The sequence below is a fragment of the Urocitellus parryii genome, chromosome 13 (genome assembly GCF_045843805.1).
Source record: "Urocitellus parryii isolate mUroPar1 chromosome 13, mUroPar1.hap1, whole genome shotgun sequence".
Lineage (NCBI taxonomy): Eukaryota > Metazoa > Chordata > Mammalia > Rodentia > Sciuridae > Urocitellus > Urocitellus parryii.
The window spans coordinates 51,538,302-51,551,444 of record NC_135543.1 but is presented as its reverse complement, the minus strand read 5'-3'; the positions used below and the strand labels follow the sequence as shown (position 1 = coordinate 51,551,444).

At 34.5% G+C, this 13,143-nt stretch overlaps 1 protein-coding gene across 1 annotated transcript in view; it reads right to left on the bottom strand.

Moving 5' to 3' along the window:
- The window catches only part of Ndc80 (NDC80 kinetochore complex component), a 39,003-nt gene that overhangs the window by 21,605 nt on the left and 4,255 nt on the right, over positions 1–13,143 (bottom strand). Inside the window, exons 5-10 of the mRNA XM_026394540.2 lie at positions 12,895–13,067; positions 11,623–11,725; positions 5,860–5,949; positions 4,017–4,110; positions 2,559–2,665; positions 1,667–1,811 (exon numbers count right to left, since the gene is read on the bottom strand). Coding sequence (XP_026250325.2) covers positions 1,667–1,811; positions 2,559–2,665; positions 4,017–4,110; positions 5,860–5,949; positions 11,623–11,725; positions 12,895–13,067 — 712 coding nt within the window. The remainder of the gene's footprint in view (positions 1–1,666; positions 1,812–2,558; positions 2,666–4,016; positions 4,111–5,859; positions 5,950–11,622; positions 11,726–12,894; positions 13,068–13,143) is intronic.

The window sequence follows — 13,143 nt, the reverse complement described above, 5'->3', positions numbered from 1 at the left end:
ACTCTCTTATCTATTCAGTTTGCAACTATTGGGAAAAAATTTTCAGAAGTAGGAAATATGACAATTCTCTTAATTATATACTAATAAGGAACATACTGTATTAATGTTAGAAAGCATTGACTTAAATTACATTACAAACATTGTTAGAATAATAAATTAGTCTATGGTTCCTTGTCATGATGGAGAACAAACAAAGGATAGTGACTAGGAGCCAAGTGTAAAATGGTTAGTTTGTTTAGAGCAAATTAAACATACAAAATCACAGTCATTTGGAAAAAAACAAAACTGATTTAGCAAATACTTGGGATAATTACAAGACTTGACTTGACAGATGATCAATACTTCATAGACTGAGTTAAATCAAAATTCCTGAGGATTATCTATATAATTCCTGCATGGTACAGCCTCAACTTATAAAGTTCTAAAATAAAATATAAGAAGGCCAATTCCTGAGAAAGTAAACAGGATAATTTGTTCATGTATTTACTTTTGAACTGTAGCCCAACAGTTTTATGATTTGTAGATATCTTCCTTTGCTCTCCTTCTAGATGCTATCAAATACGTGTGCCACAGTATTTGCCAATTTTACAATTAAGATGGATATGTGTTTATGAAAACAAGGATAGGAAGACTCAGGATACAAACAAGGTTTCTTTAGTTGTGCTTTTTCTTCTTGAGAATTGTAGTACTTGCATCTTTTCATCTTATTTTCAGATTTAGCTGCTGAGCTGCTTTTATTTGTAGCAATGGAGAGTAAGACAGAGCACACTGTAACAGGCAAAGATCAAAAGTCTGGCTTATTAATTACAAAGCAGAATAGAATAAATATGGAATAACACACACACACACACACACACACACACACACTCTCATATCAGGCAGCATGTGTTCTTAGGGTAGGTCCCTGTTGACTTCAGAGAGCTTGTGCTTGAAAAAGTGGAGGAGGTTGAATGATGGCGACACAAATATATGAAGTCCTAATCTCTGGAACTTGTACACATTACTTTATTTGGAAAAGGAGTTTTGCAGATGTGATTAAGAATACTGGGACAAGCAGATAGCCCTGGATTATGCAGGTGAGCTTTAAATATCACAAGCATCCTTCTAAGGTCAAAGCAGAGGGAGACTTCACATAGAAGAAAACTGAACATAGTGGCACAAGCACAAGTGGCACAGTTCCTTGAGAGGCTGAGGTAGGAGGATAGCAAGTTTAAGGCCAGCCTAGGTAACCTGGCAAGACTCCATCTCATCATCTTAAAAAAAAAAAAAAAAAAAAAAAAAAAAAGACACATAGGGAAGACAATATAAAGATGAAGGACAGGGAAGACAATATAAAGATGAAGGCAGAGAATCAGAGAATGTAGTGATGTAGATACAAGCTCGGGAACGCTGTCCAACACCAAAAGCTGGAGGAGGCAAAGAACAGATTTACCCTAAGTCCTTGGGGGGAGTGTAGTGCTATTGGTTTTTGGACATACAACACCTGTAACTACGATAGACTGAGTAAGTTTTTTTTTGTTTTAAACTACCAAGTTTGTAGTAATTTGTTAAAGCAGCTTCAGAAAACAGAAAAGGCATTGGAAACTTGGTAACCAGCTATAAAAATTTACCATAGAAGCAAAATAGATATAGATAACATAGGTCTTTCAGCATTAGCTGTGCTTACCTACTCTAGCAATTTCTTCATCGAGACCACTTAATTTCTGGTCCAGAATGGCTGAATGAGACTCCAAATTGCTCATGTATGCCTGATATTTCTGAACATCTGCTTGTAAGGAAGTTTTCAACTTCCTTAATGACTCTAGACGGTTCTTTAAGAGAAAAGAATATTAAATTAGTTATTCTCATCAATAATCATTCCATACTTCATTTTAAAAGAAAACAATGTTATTAAATTCATTTTAGAGAAAGTTTAATTAGAATTCCCTTTCATTTTAAGTGGAATCAAATGAAAGAGCACTATATTATTATTGCCTATATAAAGACATGGACTTTTCAATAAGTCAGTTTAGAATAGGAAAAATCAAAACAAAAAATCCCCACAAGGGCCAAAGAGGAAAAAAACACAATCATTTAAAATTGTTTATTTTACAGAACAGCCTGGGTGCTTCATTAGTAATACACAAAATAAAATTAAGATATCAGTATTTTAATTTAGTCTTTAGAAAACACTTAGGATAATATGTAAGTCAGATATATCACTATTCTTTTTTTTACTAACTATAAAACTCAGGGCTTCTTGTTAATAGTGCTCTTTGGAGATATATACCACGGGGACTTTGTTCAAAAGCTATTTCTGGTCTTATGTAAAAAGGTAGAAATCTTTCATCATATTCTGAACACCATTAGTCAAAGACTGATAGATCCCAAGGGAAAACAAAACTCCATAGATACCAAACATGTTTTCAATAGGAATTTATTCTATGTAATATTTAACTTTTAAGAAGCTTACTTTGTTAGCTCATTCAAAAAATTTTTGATAAAAACAGCCAGTATTCTCTAAGGAGACCAAGAATCTATAAGAGCTCTCAAGGTAGTACATAAACACATTTACTAACCGGCTCTTTTTCTCTCTCTTGTTCCAATCTTGCAATCTGTTCATTCAATGCTTTGTTTTTCGCTGCTAATGATTCCAGCTTGGAAGCATCTACATTATATAAATCCTCTGGAGACAAAACCCAAAAAAACTTCATAAGACTCAGTCCACAATATTTTTTGCCTTCTATCTCTCTGGTCAAATCACAAAGTTTTGCCCAGGCTGGCCTTAAACTTATACTCCTCCTGCTTCAGCCTCTGGGTAGCTCCACTGGACAAGTTATAGATGAACACAATATCTTTATTTTATTTATTTTAATGCGGGTACTGAGGATCAAACCCAGTACCTCACACATGCTATGCAAGTGCTCTACCACAATCCCAGCCCTGCACTGTAACTTTCTATTCCCCTTACCCTACTTGATTTTTCTCCACAGCACTAATCACTGCTTGATTTATTGTTGTTCATTTATTACTGTCCCTTTCTATTAGAATGTAAGTTTACAGGGGCAAGGATTCTTTTAATCTCATATTTATTACTGTATCCCCAGTGTCTAAATGATGCCTAACACAACATAATATACAACAAAAATTTGAATGGGTAAATGAATTAATTTGTATGCTTAATTACATACAGAAATATAAAGTAACTCACTAGATGCTTTCTGTATTAGATTACTAGGAACTTTCCTCTCTTAAAAAAAAAAAAGTGTCATTTACCTTGCTTTCTTTCTCATGTGGTAAAGCTGAAATTGATCTGGTTACTCTTTAGGAATGTCCATTCCCAGCAGAACATAAGGGAATATTTTTTTTACATTTCATGCCATGAGTGGCGAGGTAATATTCTCCTGTTTTGATTGACTCATTTTTGAAGAAACAGCTTCACATATCTATTTTACCTTTCTCTGACATTTTATATACAAGGTAATTCTAACTTAAGGAAAAATATAAAATAATGTTCCTGGATCATTTTAGAGTTAGCCACTAAATATTGGGATGTCACCAGATTATACTGAATACAAAAATATTTCTTTATTTAGAAATACAATGATCTGTTAACTTTCTGCGAATTTAAAAAGAGACTTTAGGTCTTTTGACTAATTGGTGCTTTAAGTTTTCAAATAATAAAGCAAGGACATAAGAGGGATACTATCTCCTTAGAGAAAATAACATTTACTAATTACTTTCAGTGCTGCTGGTCGTGTTTGGTATTATACTGCCATCTAATCCTGCAAAGCTTTGTCAGAGTGATGAAGTTTTTTGTTGAGTTCACAGTCGCTAAGTGACTTTAGGACTGACATCAACACCAGTATTCTGTACTCCACTACTACTTTTCTCCACCAAAGAAAAAAATCTGCAGGCATCTGTATGCATTTAAAGTACAGAGCTCTTACAAACATTAGATATGGCAAAATAAATTACCATACCAAGAGCAGAGGTAAATGACTGAAGGCAAGCATACTGGGTATGAGAACACTTACTCAGCTTTGACTGCAACTCTGCATTCATCTCTTCAAAGCTGTCAGCACCAGTCATGAAACTCTCATAGCATTTTATGGTGTAGTCCAAAAATAACTGGTTGGGTAAAGCAGATTTTAAAAACAAAGTCATGATTCTATTAGTTTGTTCCATATTTCTAAGTGAAAATTTATTTCGAATAAAAAAGAAGTCAGAAACACTAAGTAGTTATATAAATTTGTATGATTAAGAGACAGAAACCTATACGCTGTACATACTCAGAATGCTACTTCTAAATGTAGTATTAGATTACTAGGAACTTTCCTCTCTTAAAAAAAAAAAAATGTGTCATTTATCTTGCTTCCTTTCTCATGTGGTAAAGCTGAAATTGACCTGGTTACTCTTCAGGAATGTACATCCGTAGCAGAACATAAGGGAATTTTTTTTTTTTTTTTAATATTTCATGTCATGAGTGGCCAGGTATAAATAAGAGGTATAGATATGTATTTTCTATTTTAAAAATATCTTCAGAATTTCAAGTTCAAAAAAACAAGGAAACTTGCTATAATTACAATGCAACTTCCAGCTCAAAAACAGCCTGGTAAATAGAGTTCTAAATAGTAGAGGATCAAAATTCTGAATATTTATCCAAGAGAAAGTAACACTCTATTTTGCAGTCATTGGGTATTTTGGTTCCTGAGAATGAGTATTTTTATTAGAAGGCAAAGCAATTCCCTTTGTGCTAATTCTTTGCTTACAAGCAACTTTCTCATTACTTGGTTGATATGGAAGGAGTACCTTAAATAGGCAGTACAAGTATTCCTATAACTGGACAGACTTATCACTGATGATAAAACAATATATTTTCATTCTACTTCAAATCAGTCTCGTGATTTTTCGTAATAGTGAATAGGTTTCCCTAAGCTTGTTCCAATTTTTATCTTACAGATTAAAAAAAAAAAATGAGTTTACAGACCCACAAAGCTGAGGATCAGAATCTGGTGAATTTAATACAGTGAAAACTCTTTATAATTAAAAATAGCACTTTATAGATTCCAAAGTGTTTCTCTATATTTAATCATTTGAAATAATAGCTCTGATGGGAAGAATAACTTTTAATGGTTTAAAACTTTTGGATGAATGTCAAGAAATTTAACAGTTAATAGGTGGTAATTATATTTGGGTGAAACTGAGGTACAACTAAATGTAGTTGAGCACACATGTTGCAATGTGGGAGAACTCTCTCTAGGGTAAGATCAAAGGCTTTCCAGATGCAGTTCCAGCTGGGATCACTGCTGATGTAGTTAAGGACATGCATATTCTTGCTCAAAAAAGGGCAGTAATAACACATCAGTTAATATATCTCTGAACTACTGACCAGGCAGTAATATTAGATGAGAATGGAATTATTTCCACTCTCTTCTGGTGATAAAGGCTCCAAAGAGTGAAGGTTAAAATTAGAGACAGAAAGCTTTTCTTCTAGGGGACCGTGTGGTAATTGATCTTTTATGTATGCTGGGAATACAAGTGCATAATCTCAACATTTAAAAGTTATTCCTTGGATCTAGTATTTATTCCATTTAGATATATAGATTGGCATATTTTAGGAAATGGGGGAGGGGAGGCTTATCACACAGCTTAGGTTCCAGTAAAGTATATAGTTCTACAAAAAAAAAATATATAGTTCTATAAAAAGTGCATGGTAAGTGACAATATGTCTAAACTAAAAAGTCAGAACAAAATAAAGAACCTATGTGTAATATTCTAAGATTCAATTTGTTATCCTTTGTATTAACAAATACACTAAAATATTAATATTTTCATTCTATAAGAGGAGGAAAAGATATATAACATAAAACATTTTACCTTATTATGTATAATTCCATCTTCAGTTTCTTCTCCCCATGGCTGTCCATCATCAAATAAAGGTGAGCTTTCTTTCATGGCAGTATATATCTAGTTAGCAAATAAACAACGTAGTAAGTTGATTGTCTAGATGTGAAAAACATGGCTTTCATGTTTGTCAATTTTTAGGGTAGGGTGGTTCTGGGGATTGAACCCAGAAGCTCTTTACCATGAAACTATATTCCTAGTCCTTTTTATTTTTTAAGATAGGATCCCATGAAGTTACTTAGGGCCTCATGGAGTTCCTAAGGCAGGCCTTAAACTTGTGATCCTCCTGCCTGAGCCCCTGAGCTGCTGGAATTACAGGCGTGCTCCAATGTTCCTGGCTCACATTTTTTTTTTAATAGTTTTTTTTTAGTTATAGGTGGACACAATACCTTTCATTTTATTTTTATGTGGTACCAGATATAAAACCCAGTGCCTCACATATACTATGCCAAGTGTTCTACCATTAATTCACCACCCTGGCCCCTCAAATTTGTTTTTTAGTGTCATTTTTAGAAGCTTTTAATTGCATGACTGAAAGTTTGTTTTTCTGGGATATTATATTGAATCTTAAAACATGATCCTTGAAATTTTAGTAAAAAATCCCTTAAAATTTTGGAAAGAAGTGCTCCACATTTAGTTCTTCTCCATAGAGAAAAACATGTGATCCTTATACAGCTATTAATCTATTGAGAATATACACATTTTAATGCAACTCTAAGAATCTAAATCAGAACTGCCACAGAAAAGGTGAACTAATAATTATTTCTTTTGAGTTCAATTTTGGTAAATCTCATGTATAAATATGAACCTTAGATTGAATTTTACAATATAAACTTTCAGAAATACTACAATTATTGAAATTTGAAAGTAATAAATGAAGGTGGTTTTTGGTGGGAAATTTTCTTTTCCTGGGACTTATATACAGGATTTTGGGAAGACAGGGAAGACACTGTTCTTAGCGCAGAGTTGCCTGTCCTTCTACCCTTTCCCTAATCTCAAGGCACTGAAGACTTTCTGTAAGTCTAGGGTGGACACAGGGAGCTCTATCAATTCATTCTTTGCCTTGTCTTTCATTGACAGGGCCTCAGGTGACAGTCTGGTTTAATGAAGTCTGAGAGACATGTATGACAGAGCCCAAGAAAACAACAGAAGTTTCTACCTTGTCAGTAGGATAAAGAAGTTTTTGCTGCCTTGTCAAATGTCCTTGTGAAAACTGTTACTACTCTGCAAGGTTCAAGGAGAGCATACACAGACAGACAGACTCTCCAGGAACTATAGAAGCCTCAACTGCAAGGACTGACAGTTTTAAAATGAGAAGATTTGGTTGAAATAGTTGCAACTTGAAATTGTACAGAGATAAAAAGAAATATAGCTAGGCATGATGGTACACACCTATAATCCCAGCAATTTGGGAGGATAAAGGAGAAGAATTATGAATCCAAGGCCAGGATAGGCAACTTAGTGAGACCCTATCTCAAAATAAAAAATAAAACAGCTGGGATGTGACCCAGTGCTAACTCATAACATTTTATGGTTTAATAGAAATTTCCTTAAGTTCAAGTTCAGTCTCCAGTACAGCAAATACGCTTGAGGCATTTTTTTCAGCTAAAGATTACATTTTTTTCAAAATACTACCACTTCGAAAGATTGTGAAACTTCAGGCAGAAAGCCTGCAGAGCGATATGAGATAAGCCAGGCTCTGCCCCCTTGATCATTAAACAAAGGCTACCAGGGAACTCTAGGGGCACATACAACCCTCCTATTCATGGTCATCAGTAGAGGAGACAGGGGACTTTCTAAACTACTGCCACTCAGACCGATTATGTGCCAAGCTCTGAAAGGAGGCATAGAGAGAATGAAAGAAGAAACCAAACTTTATGAAATATTAACAAGCAATTTGGGAGTGTAGCAAAAGAATAATAAACAATGAACAAACAGAGGCTATTAGGAAACCAGGTCAAGAGAAAAAGAATACTCTCAATAGATCCTGCAAAAGCATACAACAACCTTTATCCATTCCTGGTTAAAGCAGATGAACTTCAAATGAAAAACATTATCTCTATCTTAATACATTAAAACTAAATAATAAAACTGAAGGAGCAAAAGAGATAGGAAAAAAGAGATTGACTACTTTTCCAAATGATGAGACTGAATACTGTCAAGATAGAAATCCCCTCCCCCAAATATATCTATGAATTCAATGTGATGTCAATGGGGAGCAAAAGCAAAATGGCTTTAAAAGTGAGGATGTGAGAATAGCTAGATAACTTGTGAAAAGCAATAAAAATCTGCCTCTACTACATAAAATATGTTAGAAAGCAAAGCAATTGGAATGCTCATGATGCAGGGATAGGAGAAAAGAAAAACAGATCTAAGAATACATTGAGAACAGCTCCAAATTGTTGGGAAACGATAGGTTATTCAGTAAATGTTACTAAGATATGTGAGTGAGTTATTTAAAAAATAATGCTTTCTCTTTCTTAAGCTAAAATAAATTGCAGAGGGATAAAGATTTCAAACAACACAAAGCTGGGTGCGTTGGCATACACCTATCCAGCTATCTGGGAGGCTGATCACATGAGCCTTGGATTTTGAGACAAGACTGGGCAACACAGTGAGACCTTGTCTCAAAAAAAGAAAAAAAACCAAAAAACAGAAAACAAAAAAATGAACAACAACACAAAGAAGCCATAAAAGTACTAGGGAAAATAACTGGAGGCATAAAAAAAAAGAACAAACAAACAAACAAAAAAACACCAGGGAATAAAGGAGGCCTTCCCAGGTGTGACTAAAATTTCTAAGATTAAATGGGAAAGACAATTAGAACAAGAAACCTATAGTGTCTCATGGATTCTGTGTTGCTGCAGTGTTCAATTTTATCACATTGAGAAAAGCAAGATAGGAAAGAGGGGATTCCAACCTAAATAATGGGCTTGGAGGCATCTCAAGAGATCTCTTTTTCTAGCTGGATGCAGTGTCTGTAATCCCAGCAACTCAGGAGGCTGAGGTGGGAGGATCACAAATTGGAGTCCAGCCTGGGCAATTTAACAAGACTGTTTCAAAATAAGTTATAAAAAGGGTTGAGAATGAAGCTCAGTGCTCCAATGCTTTCCTGGAATGTGTGAGGCCCTAGATGGACATCCCAGTACTGTCCAAAAAAGAGGTCTCTCTCTGACCAGTCACAGCAGTTCCTGTACATCTGGAGATGTTATCTCACAACCATATAACAAAATCCTAAGACGCTTAGGCAAATAAGGTTGAAGTATTCCAGTGCTAATAGGGATATCTGATAGCGAGAATGCAGAGGTGGTTACCATGTCCATGGGGTATGTGAGACAAGTTAAATGTATATGTTATATATAAAGTCCAATAATTTGTGCTTTATTAATGGGTGCTGGTATTGGATTTCTATTTTTTTTTTGACAACTGCTGATGCTCCATGTACTAGCATGGTTCTTGGGTCAAAATCCATCTACCCACTGCCTACTTACATTTACTTAAGGGCTTTTGGTGACCAAGAGAATGTCAGGGGACCATACTGGTTTTAAGAATTCTATTGCTAAGTAGAACAGGAAACTCAGAAGCTACAAAAGGAAGAGACTAGATAAAAATTCATAATTCAGAATAGTCAAAACAGAGTACATAAAATCAAAAGGAAAATAAAATAATATAATAATAATATAAAATAAAATAGACAGGGGCTAATTTCTTTAACTTATGTTATTATTTTTTTGTAGTGCTAGGGATGGAAGCCAGGGTCTCATATATACTAGGCAAGTGGTCTACCACTGGGCTATACCTTCAGCCCTAAATGAATCATTTTTGAACTATACAATGGCAATCTTGGGTTGGATATAGCTCAATGATAGACTGTTTACCTAACAATCACCTGGAATTGATCCCTAACACAGTTAAAACAAACGACAACAACAAAAAACAAATAAAATAGCACAAAATGCAAATATGAAAACATTAGTGATCTTTTTTTGCTTGTTATGTTGCCAACTGTTAAAAACAATGCGGCTGGGAGTATAGATTAGTTGCAGAGTGCTTGCCTAGAGTGTGTGAGGTTTTGATTTGTTTAATCTTGTCAATTGTCTTATGGAGGAACCCTAAAAAGGGAAATCAAAGGAATAGCTGGGTATAGTGGGGAGAACTTGTAGTCCCAGCTTCTTGGGAGGCAGAGGTGGAAGGATCAATTGAGCCTAACAGTTCAAGATCAGCCTGGGAAACACACAAGTTCCCATGTCAAACAAAATAAAATCAACCATCAACAAGTTTGCTATGTAAGGAGTTCAACAGAAACGTTCAAATTAATAGCAAAATAATGAAATATAAAATAGGCCATAAAAGTGCATATAGGCAAATCAAAAGGAATATAAATAATAGAACAAACAAAAGTATAAATGTTTTGTTTCAAAATACATATACTTGGGGGGGAGTTGTGGCTCGGTGTCAGAGTGCTTGCCTAGCATGTGAGGCACTAGGTTTGATTCTTAGCACCCCATATAAATAAATAAAAAATAAAGATCCATTAACAACTTAAAAAATTAACAAAAACAACAAAAAATACACATACTAAAACAAGGTATTTTTCAGCTCCCAAATTGGTGGATTTTGATAGTAATGCCTATGATATAGGAAAAGGAGTATGTTCACACATTGTTGAGTATTTAATGAAATAAGTTTCCTGGAGGGAATTTGTAAATATATAAAAGAAAATACAGTCATGCATCACCTAATGATGGGGACACATTCTGAGAAATGCATTGGTCAATTCTGTCTTTGTGCAAACACCATAGTGTACTTACATACACCTAGATGGTATTGGTCAATCACTTGACATGGCCTCTTGATCCAGTCAAGAAATGTGGTAAACACAAGATGCATGAGGCTGCTGCCTGCATAACATGGCACACTGTTTTATAGTAAACATTTTAAAAAATGAGTAGGTAACTTTAAAGTAACAATAAAAAGTATGGTATAGTAAGTACTTAATTCAGTCACAAAGCATAGTAGCCTTGTTTATACCAGCAACACCATAGAAATGTGAGTAATGCTTAACAACATATAATAAGTAATGCTTAATATAAAAAAGCTTATATTAATATGGTAAAAATAATATCTCAAAGTGATAGAAATTTTTCAGGTCTATGATAGATTTATGGGGCTATTGTTATAAATGCTATCACTGACATGTCATTATGTGGCACATGACTGTACATACTTTGCAAAGTAATAAAGCATTTTAAAAAATATACCCAGGATGGGGGTATGACTTAGTTATTTAGTATGCTTGAGGCCCAGGCTTCAATCCCCAGCCCCACAAAAACAAATAAAAAATTAAAACCAAAAGAAATGCTTTAAGCTGTCTCTAAACTGAGAGATTATGGGTACATCATTTAGTATTTTCTAAAACTTTTTAAAATAAATACTGATTTTAGTTTTAAAACAGGAGAAACTGAATTTCATGAGGAAAAATTTAAAAAAATCAATTTCCTATTGATTCATTTTAATTTAAACTGTAAAACCTCATGAAAATGAATAACCTCTTTGCCAACATGAACTTTATCTCCCTCACCTCTCATGACATGTTGATAGTCTCAGGAACTTAAATGCACTTTGAAAAATGAAAACTTTGAAGCAGACTTGAGATAAGTGGCAAAAGCAAGACTACGTTTTAGAGAAAAAACCCAAACTTTCCTATGTGTACATTTAAAAGGTGAAACCAAATACCTTGATGCAGTCTATTAGCCAAACCAAGGCTGCTACAATGTGAGGCCAGGTATGTGGGGCTCCCACTGTGTACATGGAACTTTTGGACAGTGCAAAAGGATACCTGCGGGGGGGGGGGGGAAGCTTATATTAATATGGTAAAAATAATGGGCAAATTAAGCAAGAAGTTACATTTTTAAAATTCTCCACACTCCATTATTTAAACTTGTTTAGAAAATATTTTATTGCGATTCTGTGCTAGTCATCTAACTATCCAAAATGATTTTGTGTATTTTTGGTTTCTTCTCTGCAGATTAATTTGTATTTATACACCCTTAATATGTGAAATTTGATTTATAATCAGCATGTTGGAGTCCTATCAAAAGATCTTTTGTTTCCCTAAATTCAATAAACCACCTGTAAGAACTACTCATCCCTAAATCCAACACTGTGCTTACTCTATTTAGCCCTTTCCAAATTCATATTCACTCCATCAGACCTCAATGCTGTTGTTTTTGTTTCCATAAAATCTGTGGTAACCAGGGCTGGGGTTATGGCTCAGCAGTAGAGCACTCGCCTAGCATGTGCAAGGTGCTGGGTTCGATCCTCAGCACTACATAAAAATAAATTAAAATAAATGTATTGTGTTCAACTACAACTAAATAAAATATTTAAAAGAAAAAAAAAAACCTGTGGTAACCAGCATGTACTTTCTACCCCATCACTTCGCAAGTTTAGGGCCTCATGCTCTATCACATGTAGTTCTGTACTAACTTACTGCTATGGTGTGAATGTTCATCTCCCAGAATTCATGGATTGGAAACTTAATCCATAAAGTCAGATGTTAATGATATTCAGAGATGGGGACTTTTGGGAGGTGACTGGCAGAGCCCTCATGAATGGATTAATCCATCTAGAGGAATGTTATTGAGGGAGTGGTTTTATTATAAAAGTCAGATCTCTCTGACACATTTGTATTGTTTTGCCATGTGATACCCTCTTCCATGTCATGATCCAGCCCTCACAAGGTACAGAGCAGATGCTGACACCATGCTTTTGGGTGTTCTAACCCCCTAGACCATGAGCTAAATAAATGCCTATTCTTTATAAGTCAAACACGAAACAGACTAATATATCCACAGTATAATTCCTCTTCTATTCATTCTATATGTATTGTTCACAGTAATCATCTTAAAACATGTTATTTTTCTAACTCAAACATTAAATTTATTGAATTTGTTTTTCAGGTTCCAATAATTTCCCCAGACTAAGAAATATTAATAATGTTCATACCCAAGGTCTTTAAAGATTCTTGGAACCTCTTCTTCAAATTTTGTGTCAGGAAGTTCATATGAAGGGCACAGGAAGCCATAAAGAAAAGTGAAGATCTTCAGGAAGTCTTTAACAGATGGAGCTTGTAGAGATTTCATGGATACACTATATGCATAACCATTTTCTGTAAGAAACTACAATAACTTTTATGAAACATCAAACATTTTGTCATAATAAAATTATTGGAAAATACCTAAGAGGACATTCACA